Here is a 21,022-nt window from a genome sequence, read left to right as displayed (position 1 = left end):
GTCCTCACGAGAGACTGTTCTCATGGGGGATCTTAAGTTCCATGGATAGAATGGGATATTGGTTAATAGATATGGAAATTGCATAAATTGTGTTCAATCATTTCTTAGTATTGAGATCTATTTCTGCATGGCAAATCATCTCACTCATACCGCAATATAGTGGTGGCATTGCAACATTGCAGAACTAAAAATACTCTGCCAACGAGGGTGAACCTATGCATGTTACTGTAGATACGGCTGCATACAGCGAGAGCAATAAGTGCAGACTTAATAAAAATTGGGATCATGCAGGTATAATTGAAGACAAAGGCATGGGAGGGCTGTGAAGAGCGCTGCACCTATACACGGACTCCCTGCAGCTGTTTGTTCATAGAAAGTGCTTATTTGTCTCCTGCAGACCCTCCGCCGCACTGCCAGAAGCAACTGGATTAGGAATTCTATGCAGTCGGCGTGAGCTGGGGACTCGCAGAGGCAGATAAGACTTCCCCGTTCTGCTTTATCAGCCGGCTGTAAATTAGCTTTTTGCTTCAACCCTTTTGTCAGATTGCTGTCTTATTCCACCAAATGACCCCCCGCAGGCTGCGACAGGGAAAGGGCAGATAACGCATTCCATCCTTTCTGAGCAGCATCCCAATTTACAATACCTCAGGTCGTTGTCGCAGCATTATTCTGATTTTACTGTATCAGGGCAGATTACAGACGCTTTCTTGTTGTTATTTATAGAGAAGGCAGCAAGTCATCATTTTGTCAGTGACTACATAGGACTATATGTAAGGACTGGCATGTTGTGGCACAAGCACTTACCGAGCTGTTCTGGCACTGGACGCTGGAGCTGTTGAAGCGTAGAGCAGGCATGCGGTGTAGCACACCCTGTATATTTAACACACACTCGTATCCCCTCTGGCCTGACTGTGGTTGGGGCAGATTCCTTGCCTTCAAGGTTATTGGCTTAACCTCCCCAACCGGGATTAGGATTTCTTCTGTGGGTATTAACTGCGGGCAATCCTGTGGCGAAAGAAACAATTGTCAATGAGTTTAGTATCTTAAAATGGTGATGAAAACAGAATCGGCAAAGTAGACATCTCTCTATAGTAGGTCTCTGCTTCTCCTGCCTAGGCCTCGTCCTGAGAAAACTGTATTTAAAGATGAACTTCTCTCATTCTGACGTGTGTCCTTCTTGGAAGTAGTGTTTCTGATCTGGGAACACTGTCAAAGCTTTTTATCTTCTTCAGGGCCTATTAGGCTGCGTGAATATCAGCAAATCATCAGGAGCAAGTGTTCACAGGAACCCTCGTTCACAATAATTGGCTTGTTCGGCTGTTGGGCATCTTTCATCAAGATGAAAAATGCTCGATGATAGGCAGCGCATCTCCTTATGTAATCAGGGATGTGCAGCCGATAATGAACAGAACAGAATGTGGAGGAGTGAATCGGGAGGAGTGAATCGTTTCTCCCGCATTCTGTGTAATCAGGCCCGTGCAAACGAGCGCAGATGGGTGTTTTATCGTTACTGCCCACACATCGGGCAGTGTAATATCACCTTTCCAAAACCTGATCATAGACCTCTTTTTACACTGGCTGAGGACTGGACCGATTTTCAGGAACAAACGCGCGCACAACTGCTTGTTTCTGTCAACTGTCCCATGTAAAGCTGCCGCCGATCACCTCATTTGTCAGCAGCACACTGACCTGTCTAAACAGAGAATGTGCTCAGTGTCAGACTGGGATGCCTGGGGCCCACAGATAAAATTCATTCTGGGGGCCCAATATACAAATACTACCTGCTCAAACAGCAGGAGGCAGCAAGAAGCTCAAGATGATTGATTATGGGTGACTTTGAGAAGGCAGATCCTTAGGGAAAAAGGATACTGGCCTAGAAGTCACCTGAGTGCATCTATACTAATAAACGGCATAGACTCTTAATTAATCTACCCAGTTTTTATATGGATGCATAGCTTTTTGATATGCTCTAAGCTGCCTATTCAAGTTTTACAGTGTGCCATGTGCCACTTGCGCAAGGGCTGTGTGCCCCTGTGGGCTCGTTTAGGCCTGGATGTGCTGACGACAGTATAAACAGTGAATGGGGGAATGAATGATCACAATAATGATTGCTTGTTCCCCTTTCACTTTCCATTGGGCCATATGAAAGATATTTTAAACGTGCACCAATTGACTTCTATATGGTCGATAAGAGCTCATTATTGCCTGGTCCGTGTGTAAGGATCCTTATACATTACATGTGTGACATAAGTCTCAATTTCATACTTGTTTCATTCATGGGTTAAATGAAACAAGACTTTTTCCAATTAGTTGTTTTTATCCATATAATAGAAATGTTTTACTGGTTCCCATGTCCATCAACCCGGCATCCTTGAAGAATTCAGGCCATAAAAAATTCAGCAATTTACTTTCCATCAGTACCAGTCTATTCCACAACGCTGTATTCATATCAATCCCTATCTCCAGTGGGGTTCACTATCTAATTTCTCCATCCCCATGCATTTGAACCAAGGACCCCAATGTTACAGTAATAACCACTGAGCCACCTTGCAGCCATAAACAATAAAAAGGTCTACGCCACCTTACCAAAGAGGAAATTCTCACTCTACACCAATTATCTCTATCTAGTTTGCATTGTTCAAAAATGTCACAAAGTAAAACTAGTGGTTTGTGTTAATATTCTAATAAACTTTCTGTGCCCAAATCTTGGCGTTAGCTTCATTAATCAGCAATTTGTTTGCTTTTGCCGGCTCCATAAGACATGCATTATCTCTGTTTCTGCTCCACAGCGGTAGTGAGAACTGGCGTTCTGCAGGTCTTTACTCCCAGAGAGAGTTGCGGATATGTACACGCCGTGTTTGAACAAATTTCATTACTTACTCTGCTAGAGTGCTATTCATATGCAGCGCAACCCCAGAGAAATGGACCAATCCATCACAGCTTTTGCCACTAACATCTAGTATGTTAAATAACAATATCCCTGGGATAACAAACTGGCATTATGCAAATACAGTCTGGTTTTTAAATCTTCTTTCTAACGGTCCTGGCACCACGTGTGGCAATGCACATTTCTAGTGGCTTGTAGGAATTGCTCTAGCCCGTTTCCTTCCTGATCACTGCAATAAATATCATCTAATAAGAGGTCAGGGCAGTTACAAGAAATTATTAGAGCAACCATGCACATGGCTGTTCCAATTGTAAACGGCACCATAATAATTAGTGCTCTATACAATAGTATCAATGCTTCTGCTTAACTGTACTAACAAAGATCATCATCCAGATAATAAATATACACAGTGAAATATATTGAGTTGTGTTCACACCTGCATCTGAACCTAGGTCGCCGGACAAAAACAGGCTACATTAAGGAGATCTTAATCCCATTACAGTCAATGTTGGTGTCTGAGATGTACATAATCTGGCACATCTGTGATTTTGCTTCCATGATGCAGAAGAACAATGGAAACCACTAGTGAAGAACTAGATATGTCCTCCCTTCACTTATCTCAAAATTCTTTAAAGCGTACACCTTTCAACAAACTTTGCATTAATCAATAGTACAGTGGGGGACATTATATCACTTGTATCTGGCATTTTAACAGTTTTCCTCTGTATATCCTGTGACTCTATTTTGCAGTTCTCTCAGAGATGGTGAGTGGAAACTAGCTGTCCTCCACTGCACACAAAAAGTAGAGGAGACTATCCTTCCTAACTGACCCACAGTCACTCCGAACCAACTCCAGCATAATGGAGGCCGTTACAGAGAAGTATTGACACGTATTTTTGTCAATGAAGCACTTGTGCTGAACTATAACCTTCCTATGTAACTGTGCAGTCTGTCTTTGTCTGTAAGTCTCACTGGCTCCTACTCACTCCCCCCCCCCCTCCTCTCCATACACTTGTATTGACATGTGTAATATGATCCTTCTTTGGAGATGGCCCGCCTCAAGACAGATTGAAAACATTTTCCAAATGCAATGGGGGGAGAGAGTGTATATAGCTTATAACATGAGAAATAGACATTTGTCACTGATGCAACATATTACAAAGTTTGTTGAGGTCACTTGTACTATTGATGTATGTAAAGTTGCGTGAAAATTACTCTTTAAGGACTTAAAGATAGAAATTCAGTACAACATTATTGGAACACGCTAGCAAAACCTCTTGACAGACTGCAATGCACTTCATAGATAATTATTGATTATACATCTCCCAAAAGAGTATCAAGAAGTCTTGCACCACCTATCTCGGAATATGTTAAGCCAAGAGGAAAAGTAACAAATCCCTTACCTCAGAGACATTGACACGGCCCTCTTGAAAGGAACAGGTTGTTGGATCGTGGGTGCAGAGATTGCGGTACTTGCACCAGTGACAGCGGAATGCGCTATTCACACAGGACAAGCAGCTTTTGAGAAAAGAGGAACAAAAAATGTGTCACAGACTATGAAAATAATAACTACATCCAGCCAAACATTATCTGCAAATATTTGTAGAGGAAACATGAAAAATATACATGGTAAATGGGGGAATGGTTTATTTTCAGAGACTGAAGTGGTAAACACATGAGTGCACTGAAAGACAAGGAGATGAGAGAGAATACCAAAAGCCCACCCAAAGGGCCCGGGTGGACAAAGGCACCTCTCCTCTCCTCAGTGACAAGGAGGTTAAAACAATCTGAGGAATCTCTGAAGAAATGGACTGTAAGATGTGGTCTGGTCTGCTCAACGTGCTCTGCTTTCTTTTTAGGCTCTACTATTTATTTTTCCATGCTAGCCGTGGAGGTTCGCAGGCATAAAAAAGCTGGGCCATCTCTAGAAGCAGCCGGCTAGTATAAACAGCGGCTTCCTCTACATATACACGGGACATGGCCGGGAATAAACAATACAGGCTCCCTAAAGCCATATATGACTAGTGCTGCATAAACACTGCATCACATTGACATACATTAAATATACATATATTTGCTATTAGCATCTCCGGTTACACACTTGTGGCAAATTCCATCCGTCACCGAGCCTCAATATTTATACCAGTGTGCGCCTAAACACCTGACTTCCATACATCATGTCACTGTGGCTCCCCCTGCCCTCCAACCTGCAACCAGTAAATCACCCTCTGCTTTCTCAAGAAAAAACGTCCAAACGCTCATAGACCTGCAAGAAGTCACCAAAGGGGCATGACGGTGTAGACTGGCAGTGGTACAAAAAGGAGCAGTGGCATCCCCTAAAACCTGAACATCATCATGAATTGTAAACACGAGCATCAAAGGGGGTGTCTCACTTCAGCACATGGTATTTATCATGTAGACAAACATAAAACAAGACACTTACTAATGTATTGTTATTGTCCATATTGCCTCCCGTGCTGGCTGGATTCATGTTTCCATCACATTATACACTGCTCATGCCTAATATTAAATTTGCCTTCACGATAAATGCCATTTGTGGAAGAGAGACAGCTCCTTTAAAGGGGCATGCTGTAACGTGTCAAGCGAATCAAAGTCAAAGTGGACTTCGATCCCAATTTCAGGGAAAATTTGATTATCTGCTAATCCAAATTTTCTCATACTTCATGGTAGCGATTCTCTGAATGGCAGTAAAAAATAAAATAAAAAAATAAATACTTGCCTCATCCGTTTGAGAGCGAAGAGTCGACCAGCGCCATCTTGACTGAAGATCTTGCACGAAATCCCGTACGCGGTTACTTATGACGTCACCACACTGACTGACATGATGGTGTTATCACGAGCAGTATGAGATTTTGCACTAGATCTTTAATCAAGATGGCGGCGAATGGCTCTTCACGGAGGAGGTAAGTATGATTTATTTATTTTTTCAAACTTTACACCGTATTAATATTGTCAGCTATGAGGGGTACAATGATGGGGAGCAGCGCAATCGCCGCGCCTTTACAATTACACCCATTACTTACAAGGAAATGTGCTTTGTGACGGAGTAATTCGTCACTAAGCAATTTTTTTTGTACAATTTGGCGAAGCAGCCAAATCTAATTTTTCAATACTTCGCTCATCTCTAGCCGTAAATATTATTAGGGATGGTACGGCGACATTCCTCTTTCATAATCTACGCTGAGCTGTTACTGCTGCAGGCAGGAAATGTCGCCTTCTTCCCCGTGGTGGTGGAGCAGCGAGTGCCCAGGAAGACTGCACAAGGATATCTCAAGGTGACATGTTGTAGTTTCAAGGGTTACTTCCCTGTTATTACAAATTGTAGCTTTCTCCGGATCTATCAGCGGGCAGCACTGGATGGCGTGTACACGAGTAGGCCTGGCACACATTACTTTCTCATGCATCAGGCGAATTTTTATTTTCCCTTTTTGAACTGTCATTATTTAAGGTTAACCAGTGGACATAATGACATTGGCGCACAATCTATTATATACGTGTGGGGGCTCAGCCAGAGGGAGACAACATTCGTTCATCTATTCTGCTCATTAGTACTCAGAAGTGGCCCTTATCTATGAAGTCACATAGCTCTTTTATGTTTTGTCATATACACAGTATATTTACCAGGAATCTGATGTGACTATTTTTTGATTACCAATGTTTTAGGTGTCTTAAAAGATTATAATATAGTGAAATACTCAGCATTAAGACTGCTGTGGCACTAGTCTACTACGACACATTTCTGTGGCTGCTGTAAATCCCTGCCCAATGATACGAGCGAGCAGCTTTATGGGGATCTATGGTGCTTTTAGTTAAAGGGCATCTGTCAGCAGTTTTGTACCTATGACACTGGCTGATCTGTTATATGTGCACTTGGCAGCTGAAGGCATCGTGTTGGTCCCATGTTCATATGTGCCCACATTGCTGAGAAAAATGATGTTTTAATATATTCAAATGAGTTTCTAGGAGCAACGGTGGAATTTCTAGGAGCAACGGGGGAGACTCTGCTCTCTTTTCAACTGCCGCACCCTCTCCAATTTGATTGATAAGGACAGGTGTGAAGATGTTTACGCTGCCTGGCCCTGTCAATAAAAGTACAGGGGGGTGGCAGTTGCAGATAAATCAGAGCCACTAGGAATAATGGTAACGCCACCGTCACTCCTAGAGGCTCATTTGCATATAATAAAACATAATTTTTCTCAGCAATGTGGGCACATATGAGCATGGAACCAACACAGATGTCTTCAGCTGCCAAGCAGGTCAACCAGTTTCATAGGTACAAATCTGCTGACAAATGCCCTTTAAAGTCACAGTATCCACAATACAGCTGGGCCATATTACGCTTGTGTAATACCAGCCTTGCCCAAGATTTTATAGACCCCTCTTCCCATCATAATATCTAAAGAGAGTTCTTACAGTTGGTGGCCGCTGCAGTTGTAGAACTTGAAGTCCGTGCTCACAAAAGTCTTGCCGGTCTCTTTGGAGATTAGTTGAAGCTCCACCCCAAACCAGTCTAAAATGAAAGGTGACAGCAATGATTAGAGGAAGATCCTCTGGAAATTGACCAAAATGACTGCAGGGAAATAGATTTTGTCTTAAGAAAATTTCTACTGGTATATATGCATAAAAAGAACAACACCAAACTATCTGCTAAGGGTACACACAACCTATAGGTGGCCATACACACTAAGGCTACTTTCACATTAGCGGTTTCGTTACAACAATACAACCGCATGCATCCGTCATGAACGGATCCGGTTGTATTATGTCTTCTATAGACATGACAGAGCCGTCATGAACTCCATTAAAAGTCAATGGTGGACGGAGCTGTTTTCTATTGTGTCAGAGAAAACGGATCAGTCCCCATTGACTTGCATTGTGTGTCAGAATGGATCTGTCTTGCTCCGCACCACATCGCGGACAGAAAAACGCTGCTTGCAGCATTTTTCTGTCCGCGATGGGGACGCAACCAAAAGGAACGGAATGCATTTTCGTGCATTCCGTTTCGTTCAGTTTAGCTTTGTCCCCATTGCCAATAAATGGGGACAAAACTGAAGCATTTTCTTCCGCTATTGAAATCCAAGATGGATCTCAATAGCGGAATTGAAAACGCTAATGTGAAAGTAGCCTAACATTGGCTGAACCCGCCAATTTTGACTGGCCAACAGTCTAAGGGTCCATTCACACGTCTGTAGTGTATTGCGGATCCACGAATTGAGGATCCGCAATACACCCGGCCGGCACCCCCATAGAACTGCCTATTCTTGTCCGCAATTGCGGACAAGAATAGGACATGATCTATTTTTTTTACGGAGCTGCGGACTGGAAGTTCGGGACCGTGCTCTGGAAATGCGTATGCGGACAGCACACTGTGTGCTGTCCACATCAATTCCTGCCTCATAGAGAATGAATGGGTCCGCACCCGTTCCGGATAATTGCGGAACGGGTGCGGACACATTTTATGGACGTGTGAATGGACCCTAAAGCTCTTTCTACTTTTCATTCCTAAGGGAGATATTGCCTGAACCGGGAAAGTATGTGTATGGGGAGGTCAGGAAAGACAGCTTTATCTTTGGATTTTTCAGGATCAAAAACATTTGCAAAAGTGGAAAGAATGTGGATCTATGACTGGGAGGCCCTTGTAAGAAGGCCTTATGTTATTCCAGTTACGGATATGCTGGATCAATGGAATTGTACTGTAAATTTCTGAAAACGGACCATTTTTTACCAAGCGCTCCACAAAATATAAAGATTTGTCACTATCACACATATTAGCTAGGGCGGTCAAGCACATATAGAGACAGATGGCGTTAAATAAGGGATTTTTCCAACACGGCAGGGATTGCTGTAGAATGGGTGCACTCTGGGATTTCTGTAAGCGATGTGCCTATTTCCTAACATCAGGAAATAATCCTTTTATTTCCTTGTCCCCAAACAAGATAATCCCAGCCTTTCTAAATAACAGGCTCCCCTCTGCACATAAGCTTCTAGGCACAAAGAAACCTCTTCCAAGTTGCTGGATTTTTCTGTTATGTGATCTCTAAAAGTGTCTGAGACTTAAATCACCCTCTGGGTATTATATCCAGATTTTGTGCGGCATGTTTTTCTAAAATCGACCGTGGAAAAGTACATTTGAGGCCTACTAATAATAAATTACAACCTCATTTCCATCGCAATTACAAACCACTAGGTGTTTGATATCAAGGACAATTAAGGGGTCACTGTTGTGTGACAGTAGTAAGAGACTGGTGGGCTTGGTGCTATACTGATCATAGTGGATGTGCCTAAAGGACATGATACAGAAGAAAACAGAAGAAACATGTGTTGGGCCCCTGGCCCCAACCACTCCCTGCCACGCCACCTTTTCAGAAAGTGGCAAAGGTGGCAGCAAAACACAATATCTGTAAACTGACCTCCCACCTTCCATGTGCCATTTATAATTCTGGTGTCTGCCTATGCCGCAATAGGGCCCTGGTGCGACTACTACATCTGCAGCGCCCAATATCTACGCCCCTGCTCTCACACAGCTACTTTCTGGCATGCATATGACTGAGAGTGCAAAATAATGACTGTGCATACCTGCGATACACATCACAACCACTGGGTGGCCACGCACAGGCACATATAGGATAGACATCTTGTGACAAAGTATCAAAACTTGTGTCTTTTTTAAAGAGCTAATTATCTGGAGCCACAGATCTCAGGTAACGTTAAACTAAGAGGCTCTGTAAGGAAGGCTACATCTGTATACATTGAGGAGAAATACATTTTTGGGATTGCGGATACATTACTGTAGCTAAAATTTAAAGGGGTTTTCCAGCCTGCTGTGACCTATCATGATAGGTCATCAATATCTGATCAATGGTGGTCCGTCACCTGGCACGCCCAGTGATCAGTTGTTCCCTGCAGTCTCCGGCACCAGAGCTAGCACTTTGAACAGAGCAGGAAGCACCATGGTGGGGTACTGCAGCTCAGCTTGCATTTATTTGAACTGTAGCTGAGTTGGGGTGCAGACCATGAATGTCTGAAGTAAGGATTGTTTCCACTTCCACAACTATCCCAGTGCTTTCCAGACTGAACTTGAGGAGATTCACTAGAAGAGTGTTTTTATATTGAGGCATGATACCATGTAAACTATTCAGTGCCACCTCATATCAATAGATTATTTACCATGATTACACGGCTATGACAAGTAGCCGTATAATAATAATGAATGGAAGATCTCACCTTGATCTGCAGGTATAATGGGAACATCTTTTGCCGCTGGGGAAGTACAGATTATCCGACTGCCAGACACTTGTCCTTCTACCTGAGAAATGTTTCCGATGGAGCAGATGACACCAGCAGACAGATCTGGGACATCACTAACTTCTAAAGTGAGCTAAAAGACATAACAGTAAATATGGATTATGTCTACAAATGGAGCCATTTATAGAAAAAATGACCTGAACCTCAAAAGAATCATTAAAGCAATGAGAAGCAGTCATAGATGTCATGGCATGTTGTGAACTAAAGCCATAACGCTAATGTGCACAGAGTCTAAGACAGGTGATAACTGGAATACATTAAATAGGCTGTGCCCTGGTCATGCCCCCCTTTCAGAAAGTGCTGAGGATGACCCACAAACTCCACTTGCAATAAAATTCACATTAAAAAAGGAGCAAACAGGAGGTTTGTGACTTTTTTTATGCCAAAAGAGTTGCAGGGAGATGATAAATCTCCCCCACAGTGTCTCTTTAAGACAAGCCAAGACAAAAAATGTTTTTGTCTTGGCTTGAAAAGGGCCTTATGAGGCTGAAACGTCACTTGTAAAATGATGACGAGAAGAATGAACAATTGAGCTTCCAGTGCCTTGCATCTCCATGGCATGGGGGACTACAAGTGGTTACTACATCCACCGATTAGTAATTTTGTTAGGAAAGCTCTCTTGTCTTTTGATTGCAGTTTGCCTATGATATTGGTACATTCATATACTGTATATGGATAGAAGATCAACCTAATCGTCTCTTACCGGTAGGCTGTGCTCTGAGACTGGGAGGCTGTTAGGCTGTACCGTAACCTTAACACACTGATCTATATTGCTTGCGAAACGGAATGGCTCCTGTGCACGGTTGCACTTATCCTTTTGGGAACACCTAATGGGAGTAAATGTATATATTTTATTAAAACACATACACCCCAGTTATTTTATATATACTGTACATTTATCAATTTTAAAGGGATTATCCCATGACTAATGTAAAAGAATGGAAATCAGACATCATATAAAACATGACAATCTCTTTCTAACAAAGCTAGAACCAGCCCTGCACCTCACATGGATCCAGAGATCTCCTCTGCTAGAGTTATATCAAGCTGGCAGCTCAGGGGGAGTGTCTTTTATGCTGCAGCTCTCAGGGGGCGTGTCTCAGCTCTCCCTATCACAGCTTAGGAGGCAGTTGAAGGATGAAACTGAGCATGTGCGGCCATCTCAGTGAGCAGGTCAAAGAAATAAGAAAAAGAAGAAACAACAGGTGGCACTGTACAGATACATTTTATTGAATAACTCGGTGGCTATACAAAATTTTTAAATACATGCAATTACAAAAGAATTCAGATCCAGGAGCTGGTTTGAAAACTGTCGACTATTTTTCGTGGAACAACCATTTTACCAAAAAAAAATAAAAAAATATGTGGGTGAAGACTTCCCCACATTTAATTCTTAACATACTTTTACCAAGTCAAAAAATCCATCTTTACCAGTAATTCAATCCAAAATCTATAACATAAAGAGCTCATTACTATGCTTTTGCATTCCGCACTTCTAGAACAGTACAATTCTGCTTTGTTTTTAACATCAGCCGATATACATTACTCAACGATTGCTTTCTAAATATGTTACATTAGCCACTTGCCACTTTAAATCAGCACAGACAGATACAATCTATACAGAAGATACCATAGGCATTTGCGGCTGTAGACTGTTATACAATTTGTTGGGATCTATGTTCTTTCTGGGATACACACATTTAATATAAAATCTAGAAGAAATGTTGAACCTGGGCACCATTCATTTGTACAGCGCTAATATACTGCCAGCATTCAAGATTTTGAAGGAAAAATGAGTTGCTGACCCTGCATATCTGAAAATGTGATTTTGATGCCTAAGGCACCATTCCATAAAGTCATTTGGAGATGGAGTCAGGGCTGGGAAATGGTTTTTCTTGTACCGAGTCAATGACAATACCAATATGTGATGGGGTCTGCAGAACATAGGCACGTTGAAGCAGTTTTATTTCCTATATAAGAAGAGGGGAAGCTTGGGATTCTGTGCGTCTAATGTTCTCCTGAAACTATCTGTAATATGGTGCTATTTATTGCAGGTATAAATGCTAAGTGGAGGTTGTTACTCTCACTCGATAAGAGCATTCTACCCGTTTTATCACCTTCTTTTGTTGGTTTATAGCTTAGAGACAAAAATTTCCAGATCTCAAAGAGACATGAAATCTCAGGTGATGCAATAGGCAGCTAAAAGATGGAGCAAGCATGGCAGTTTATAGACAATGCATCAGGAGCAGTTGTGATTGCGATGACACTCTATGGGTCAAGCAATGAGATCTTTAGAAACTTGTCTCTTAGGCTGTTATTCCTAAGGCAAGGCCAAGCCCATTGTGAAACTTTTAAAGGCTACTAGCAAGATGTGAGCCCAATTTGTCTAAACATTTAGGCAAACTTGGCCTACAGCTGGATCTGTCTGCATGTATACTGCTAGAGCGACCAGAAACTTGGGTCCTAAAAGAGGACCTGCCACCACCCCTGACATGTATATTTTAGTAAATATGTGTACTCTGCATGAAATAACAATTCCGCAGCAACTTTTCTCATAAGTCTGCGTGGGTTGGGTCACTTCACAATCTTGCATTGTCAGCACTGATTGGACATGTAGTTTGCAGTGACAGACCCCTACCTGGTAAGGCCCTGTTGTCAAAATAGTCATAAATTTTGAGGATGAATAACAGAGGAATGGTACAACACCAGGCTCTAAGTATTTGCTAAAATAGACATGTCAGGAGAAGAGCCTACAGGTCCTCTTTATTGTACTCCGATATAGTACCACACCGAGAACACAGATGTGACCTCCAAAGTCTATTTTATGGCCTACATGATACCTCCGGAGCCAGACTTTGTGCGCAGCATAACATCCGTCTATGTAAAGCTACTTGGCCAATGGGCAATGTTCTCCCATAGTAATAATACACATAGGTACTCACATGTTGTGCAGGACACACCATCCACAATGAGGATCACCAGAGCTCAGGCACTCTCCACATGTTGAATATTGCTCACAAGACTCCACGGGAACTCTTGATACCTAAAATAAAGAACAGGGACAATAGCTCAGTGACAGATCAAGTCTTATTCTGACACCTGCATGACAAGAAAATGGTAGTGGAAGAAATGCTTCTGCCAAGGCATACTTGGAAAAATACCATCACAGCAAACATATGAGGGCCCGGAAATAAAAATATATTCAATATTTCCCACCAAATAGCTATGGTAATAATATTACCAAATTATTATTATTGTTCTCATTATGAAATCAATATTTCTTGCCGGGAGCGTATGGCAGTAAGACAAGGTCGTAGAGAGATGTCGCTAGCATTACAATTTGCATTTGTCAGCCCATAGGCAGTGATTCTGCCAATGAAGAACTGATCCAGACTAACCTCTATGCAGTGAGACTCATAGGAAATCAGCAAAAGATGACAGCCCGGTCTGACCTCTGCCCTAGCTGCGCACCGTGCACTACGCTTCCACTCTAAACGCCCAGACTGGGCCAGTGACCAGCTCAGAAAAAATCCTTTCTTTTTAATGACTTTGGGGAGAGCGGAGCGGCTGTTGCCGCAGTAATTCAGTGTAATTAAACCTATCTATCACTCCAGCAGCTGGAACACGATTCCTGATGAACTTTGCAATGGGATTTCGCAGTCACTGACTCGCAGCCTCAAACGTCCTCAGAGGGAGATGGGGAAAAAAAAAACCTCTCCTAAAATCACATTTTAATGTGGCCTCTGACGGTGCAGTTCCACGTTCTAGCCATTTTTCTTTTCTTTCCTTTAATGCATTTTCTAAATCTGATCACACACTGTGAAATTCATGTAGGGAAACATAAATGGTAAAATACATTTCTATACGCCTAACTAGATATAGAGAGATACATATTATTCTCTTACACGTATACACACAAGGGCACCCCTGGTATTCTACGCCTTCCTGCATAGGAACAGACTTTATTAATGTTATCATTACTAGTATGTTCTGTACAGTCCTGAGCATATACAGCCTTAAACGGCCATTAAATGGATGAATTTCATAGGCATACATAATGCCCCTCCAATGGTGCCCCTTGGACACCAAATGCCACCCATAGTAACTCCCAGTATATATAATGACCCCCTCTCAGCCCCCCACACAGATTCTTTAAAATAAAACATAACTCATCCGCTTGCACACGAGGGAACACTTGCTCCGCACTGGAGGTACCAGGACCTGAGGTTCCTAGCGTGGTGACGTCACATCATGTGACATCACGATGCTGGGAGCATTAGGTTCTGGTGCCTCCAATGCAGATCAAGTGGATGAGGTGAGTATGCCCTTCTTTTAACATAGTGCATTCGTTTTTAACGGCTGTTAGACAAGTGCCTTCAATGTGCTCTGTCTGGCTGTGAAAACGGCAAAAAAAATTTGACCCATAGACTTTACTTGGTTCTGACAACTCCCAGTGATGGCCGTCATAAGGCCGTTGTGTGAATGAGCCAATGTGCAAGACCATAGAAAAAGCTGTAGAGCAACGAATTATAACATGAAATTTACTACCAATTATTTGTCATTTCTGATGGTAGATACTGTGCTCTGATGAATAATAACTGCAGCAATCGTATTAATCTCCATGAAATTGTGGTAAAGAAGTCCTTCCCAATTATGTCAGATGATGTAAATAGCATGAATCTTGCTCCGTCATTAATTCTTCCTTAGAGTCAACATTATTTAGAGGCAGAATGGAGTTTAAATCCTTTATATATTAATAGACCCCACCTTAAGGCTATGATCTTGGCCATGACACCCATCGCACCACCAAAGATTGCTGTGTAGCAGTGCAGCCATTGAACTGAAGGGGGTCACAGAAAAAATCTCTACTGTTAGATTTTTTTGCAAATCTGTTTTCCAGATCATGGCACCTTGCAAGTCACACTGCGACCTTCTTCAAGTTTAAAGGGGCATTCTGAGATATTGATACTGATGACCTATCCTCAGGATCCTCGCTCCTGTGAGCCCCGCAGCCTTCTCCATGCTTACCATTGTATAGTGGCTGTGCTTAGTATCACGCTCATCCCCATTGAAGTGAATAGAGGCTGAGTGCGATACCAAGCTATACAATGTACGGCGCTGTACTTGGTAAGCACGGAGAAGGCCGGGTGTCAGACCCCCACCAATCAGATAGTGATGACCTATCCTCAGGCTCCTCGCTCCTGTGAGCCCCGCAGCCTTCTCCATGCTTACCATTGTATAGTGGCTGTGCTTAGTATCACGCTCATCCCCATTGAAGTGAATAGAGGCTGAGTGCGATACCAAGCTATACAATGTACGGCGCTGTACTTGGTAAGCACGGAGAAGGCCGGGTGTCAGACCCCCACCAATCAGATAGTGATGACCTATCCTCAGGCTCCTCGCTCCTGTGAGCCCCGCAGCCTTCTCCATGCTTACCATTGTATAGTGGCTGTGCTTAGTATCACGCTCATCCCCATTGAAGTGAATAGAGGCTGAGTGCGATACCAAGCTATACAATGTACGGCGCTGTACTTGGTAAGCACGGAGAAGGCCGGGTGTCAGACCCCCACCAATCAGATAGTGATGACCTATCCTCAGGCTCCTCGCTCCTGTGAGCCCCGCAGCCTTCTCCATGCTTACCATTGTATAGTGGCTGTGCTTAGTATCACGCTCATCCCCATTGAAGTGAATAGAGGCTGAGTGCGATACCAAGCTATACAATGTACGGCGCTGTACTTGGTAAGCACGGAGAAGGCCGGGTGTCAGACCCCCACCAATCAGATAGTGATGACCTATCCTCAGGCTCCTCGCTCCTGTGAGCCCCGCAGCCTTCTCCATGCTTACCATTGTATAGTGGCTGTGCTTAGTATCACGCTCATCCCCATTGAAGTGAATAGAGGCTGAGTGCGATACCAAGCTATACAATGTACGGCGCTGTACTTGGTAAGCACGGAGAAGGCCGGGTGTCAGACCCCCACCAATCAGATAGTGATGACCTATCCTCAGGCTCCTCGCTCCTGTGAGCCCCGCAGCCTTCTCCATGCTTACCATTGTATAGTGGCTGTGCTTAGTATCACGCTCATCCCCATTGAAGTGAATAGAGGCTGAGTGCGATACCAAGCTATACAATGTACGGCGCTGTACTTGGTAAGCACGGAGAAGGCCGGGTGTCAGACCCCCACCAATCAGATAGTGATGACCTATCCTCAGGCTCCTCGCTCCTGTGAGCCCCGCAGCCTTCTCCATGCTTACCATTGTATAGTGGCTGTGCTTAGTATCACGCTCATCCCCATTGAAGTGAATAGAGGCTGAGTGCGATACCAAGCTATACAATGTACGGCGCTGTACTTGGTAAGCACGGAGAAGGCCGGGTGTCAGACACACACCAATCAGATAGTGATGACCTATCCTCAGGCTCCTCGCTCCTGTGAGCCCCGCAGCCTTCTCCATGCTTACCATTGTATAGTGGCTGTGCTTAGTATCACGCTCATCCCCATTGAAGTGAATAGAGGCTGAGTGCGATACCAAGCTATACAATGTACGGCGCTGTACTTGGTAAGCACGGAGAAGGCCGGGTGTCAGACCCCCACCAATCAGATAGTGATGACCTATCCTCAGGCTCCTCGCTCCTGTGAGTCCCGCAGCCTTCTCCATGTTTACCATTGTATAGTGGCTGTGCTTAGTATCACGCTCATCCCCATTGAAGTGAATAGAGGCTGAGTGCGATACCAAGCTATACAATGTACGGCGCTGTACTTGGTAAGCACGGAGAAGGCCGGGTGTCAGACCCCCACCAATCAGATAGTGATGACCTATCCTCAGGCTCCTCGCTCCTGTGAGCCCCGCAGCCTTCTCCATGCTTACCATTGTATAGTGGCTGTGCTTAGTATCACGCTCATCCCCATTGAAGTGAATAGAGGCTGAGTGCGATACCAAGCTATACAATGTACGGCGCTGTACTTGGTAAGCACGGAGAAGGCCGGGTGTCAGACCCCCACCAATCAGATAGTGATGACCTATCCTCAGGCTCCTCGCTCCTGTGAGTCCCGCAGCCTTCTCCATGTTTACCATTGTATAGTGGCTGTGCTTAGTATCACGCTCATCCCCATTGAAGTGAATAGAGGCTGAGTGCGATACCAAGCTATACAATGTACGGCGCTGTACTTGGTAAGCACGGAGAAGGCCGGGTGTCAGACCCCCACCAATCAGATAGTGATGACCTATCCTCAGGCTCCTCGCTCCTGTGAGCCCCGCAGCCTTCTCCATGCTTACCATTGTATAGTGGCTGTGCTTAGTATCACGCTCATCCCCATTGAAGTGAATAGAGGCTGAGTGCGATACCAAGCTATACAATGTACGGCGCTGTACTTGGTAAGCACGGAGAAGGCCGGGTGTCAGACCCCCACCAATCAGATAGTGATGACCTATCCTCAGGATCCTCGCTCCTGTGAGCCCCGCAGCCTTCTCCATGCTTACCATTGTATAGTGGCTGTGCTTAGTATCACGCTCATCCCCATTGAAGTGAATAGAGGCTGAGTGCGATACCAAGCTATACAATGTACGGCGCTGTACTTGGTAAGCACGGAGAAGGCCGGGTGTCAGACCCCCACCAATCAGATAGTGATGACATATCCTCAGGATCCTCGCTCCTGTGAGCCCCGCAGCCTTCTCCATGCTTACCATTGTATAGTGGCTGTGCTTAGTATCACGCTCATCCCCATTGAAGTGAATAGAGGCTGAGTGCGATACCAAGCTATACAATGTACGGCGCTGTACTTGGTAAGCACGGAGAAGGCCGGGTGTCAGACCCCCACCAATCAGATAGTGATGACCTATCCTCAGGCTCCTCGCTCCTGTGAGCCCCGCAGCCTTCTCCATGCTTACCATTGTATAGTGGCTGTGCTTAGTATCACGCTCATCCCCATTGAAGTGAATAGAGGCTGAGTGCGATACCAAGCTATACAATGTACGGCGCTGTACTTGGTAAGCACGGAGAAGGCCGGGTGTCAGACCCCCACCAAATCGGTGCTGACTGTGAAGGAAACAAACCCTCTGAATGGAAACCACCAGTTCTCCCCCCTCCTCAGTATTCGGTGCCTGGCTGTAAGACAACTAGCTGCAGCAGGAACCTTCCTGCCCTGTGCTATCCGAAGAGGAACAAAAAGATCATTAAAGGGGTTCTCCGGGATCTTTTTTTTTTTTCAAATCTCACAATTGGGCAACTATATTTTTGCTTTCCTTCTTGCATTCATTTCCAGGTTTAATGTTCGCTTCTTGAGAAAAGCTGACAGTTCCTCTTTAAATGCTGAACTCAGCTCTGCTACATCTATAAGCCTCTGCTAGGCTTAGGCTGGCTATGTGGAATACCTCTTCTAGAGCAAACAAATGCAGACACAAGGGATAGACTGACAGAGGGCAGGAGAGGAGACAAACAGACAAAGGAGCCCTGATTTCCCAGGCTTGTCAGCTCCTGGCACTGCCTGCCTTGTTTCAGGTACTCAGGTGCTCGGAATGAAAAGATTTCCTGGAGGTAACACATCGGGGAGAGATAAAGGGACCAGGAGTTTGCTTGATGTGAGAGCGAAGTCAGGAATCTTTGCAAAGCACAGTAACCCACCGCGGCTATCATAATCTCCTTGTGAGCAATTTCTTCTTGAAAGCAGCAGCTGATTGCTGGGCCGGGAATCGTGGAGCTTATCATTTCAGCTCTCGATGCAGCCTGGAATATAACAGGTTACTGTAGCCTGGAGAATGGCGCAAAATTAGCTAGATAAGTGACACTGATCTCCAAAATGTTTGGAGAATTTACACTTGTCATACAAGATTTTATAGTAAGTGATTTAATGTGGAGACAAGATACTGTAAGAGAAGATGATTAGATAACAGTGCATGATAAGAATTATCTATCTATCTCATATCTATCTATCTATCTATCTATCTATCTATCTCATATCTATCTATCCATCTATCTATCTATATATCTCATATCTATCTATCTCCTATCTATCTATCTATCTATCTATCTATTATCTATCTATCTCATATCTATCTATCTATCTATCTCATATCTATCTATCTATCTATCTATCTATCTATCTCATATCTATCTATCTATCTATCTATCTATCTATCTCATATCTATCTATCTATCTCATATCTATCTCATATCTATCTATCTATCTATCTCATATCTATCTATCTATCTATCTATCTATCTCATATCTATCTATCTATCTATCTCATATCTATCTATATATCTCATATCTATCTATCTATCTATCTATCTATCTATTTGTGGTCGGGGTTAATGATGGCGAGAAGGAACTGACCCCATCTGCGGCCCCCTCAACTCTAAAGCGGCTAGAATTATGCCGTAACCGCGGCGATGTAGGGACGCCTGAATAGAGGGCATCCCCTTAAGAGTGCTAATATGCAAGGGAGGGTGGGAGGGGGAAACAAGACGAGACGTTCATTGGGGGAGGGGTGTATGCCGGATATAAAGGCAGCTACACCCCTCCCACAAATGCAGGCCAATAAATCGGCCTTTACACTTGTGGTCGGGGTTAATGATGGCGAGAAGGAACTGACCCCATCTGCGGCCCCCTCAACTCTAAAGCGGCTAGAATTATGCCGTAACCGCGGCGATGTAGGGACGCCTGAATAGAGGGCAAAAACAGCAAACTTAAAAGGCAGGATTTTCCTTTATTACAACACAAAATTACAGAACCAGATTCTGAAAAGCAAGCGACATTTCGACCTTAGGATGAGGAATATACCTGCTAAAACACGATGACCGCCAGCGACCTAACTTTTGGATGATGTGCGTCGGCACCTGATTTTTTGAAGCTGCGGATGCAGCCCCGATGCGGAATGAATGACCCGACACCGAAGCTGGATCCACACCTAAGCTGGCCAACAGAGGGCGTATATGGGACACAAATTGGTGGGTTGTGAGAGGCGATTGGCCAAAAGGCAATAATGGACTACTCGGCCCAAGGCCATCTAATGCTGCCAGTAACTGATTGAGTACACGGACGGGGCACCAACGGTGTTCTGTGGGGAAGAATGACACCTGAGCCGGAGGACCCACCTGTGACGTTTCGACGCTGGCAACAGAAAAGAGAAACTCTCAACACTCGGAACCAGTTGGCTAATCGCTACGAACTTACTGCCGTTGGAGGAGCTTGTGAACTCACCAGGTCTCAAAACACATAAAAGGCTAAATAAATAGCAGCTTTGAGCACTAGGCTAAGGAGGAAACCATAAGAACCCTTGTCTAAGGCGTCAGAGAGATCACGGAAAACCTGACCTGAAATAGCCTGTCTACAGACCCGTCCTTTCACGCTACATTTACCCAGACCCCTCAAAGCGGCCTTAACAGCATGGACAGAGAATAAGGAACCCCGATCCGGGTAGCTCACAGCCAGAAAGTGCTGAACCCCTGCTAGGTAGGACCTAACTGTATTATGGGATAACTTCAACTCGGAGTGACAAAACCCTATGAAAGCAAGAACGTATTCTACAAAGCTGGACTGCCCCTGAGGGAACCGCTCCTGGAACCTACAATATGTGTTCCACCCTGTGTGGTAAGCTCTGGCCGTATTAGGTGAGAGAGATTTAGCAAGCGACATGTGCGCAGTAGCTAGGTGTTCAAGTTAGACCAGGACTAGTGACTCGTGCGGAGGAATCATGGCACCTGTGATGTCCGCTTCTGGCATGATCTGAAAGAAAAGGGAGGTATTAGCTCGTGACAAGGCATCCGCTGCCATGTTTTGTGTACCAGGCAAGTGTGCACAACTGAAATGGAAA

General features: G+C 44.2%; 1 protein-coding gene across 2 annotated transcripts in view; it reads right to left on the bottom strand.

Moving 5' to 3' along the window:
* PLXNA2 (plexin A2) overlaps positions 1-21,022 on the bottom strand; it is a 295,441-nt gene that overhangs the window by 76,122 nt on the left and 198,297 nt on the right. For both annotated transcript variants that reach the window (XM_044288340.1, XM_044288339.1), the window contains exons 5-10: positions 13,156-13,256; positions 10,917-11,040; positions 10,133-10,286; positions 7,322-7,418; positions 4,291-4,405; positions 805-1,005 (exon numbers count right to left, since the gene is read on the bottom strand). In XM_044288340.1, the coding sequence (XP_044144275.1) occupies positions 805-1,005; positions 4,291-4,405; positions 7,322-7,418; positions 10,133-10,286; positions 10,917-11,040; positions 13,156-13,256 (792 nt within the window). The remainder of the gene's footprint in view (positions 1-804; positions 1,006-4,290; positions 4,406-7,321; positions 7,419-10,132; positions 10,287-10,916; positions 11,041-13,155; positions 13,257-21,022) is intronic.

The sequence above is a fragment of the Bufo gargarizans genome, chromosome 3, assembly GCF_014858855.1.
Source record: "Bufo gargarizans isolate SCDJY-AF-19 chromosome 3, ASM1485885v1, whole genome shotgun sequence".
Lineage (NCBI taxonomy): Eukaryota > Metazoa > Chordata > Amphibia > Anura > Bufonidae > Bufo > Bufo gargarizans.
The sequence above is the reverse complement of the archived record's forward strand: the minus strand, read 5'-3'. Positions and strand labels throughout refer to the sequence as shown.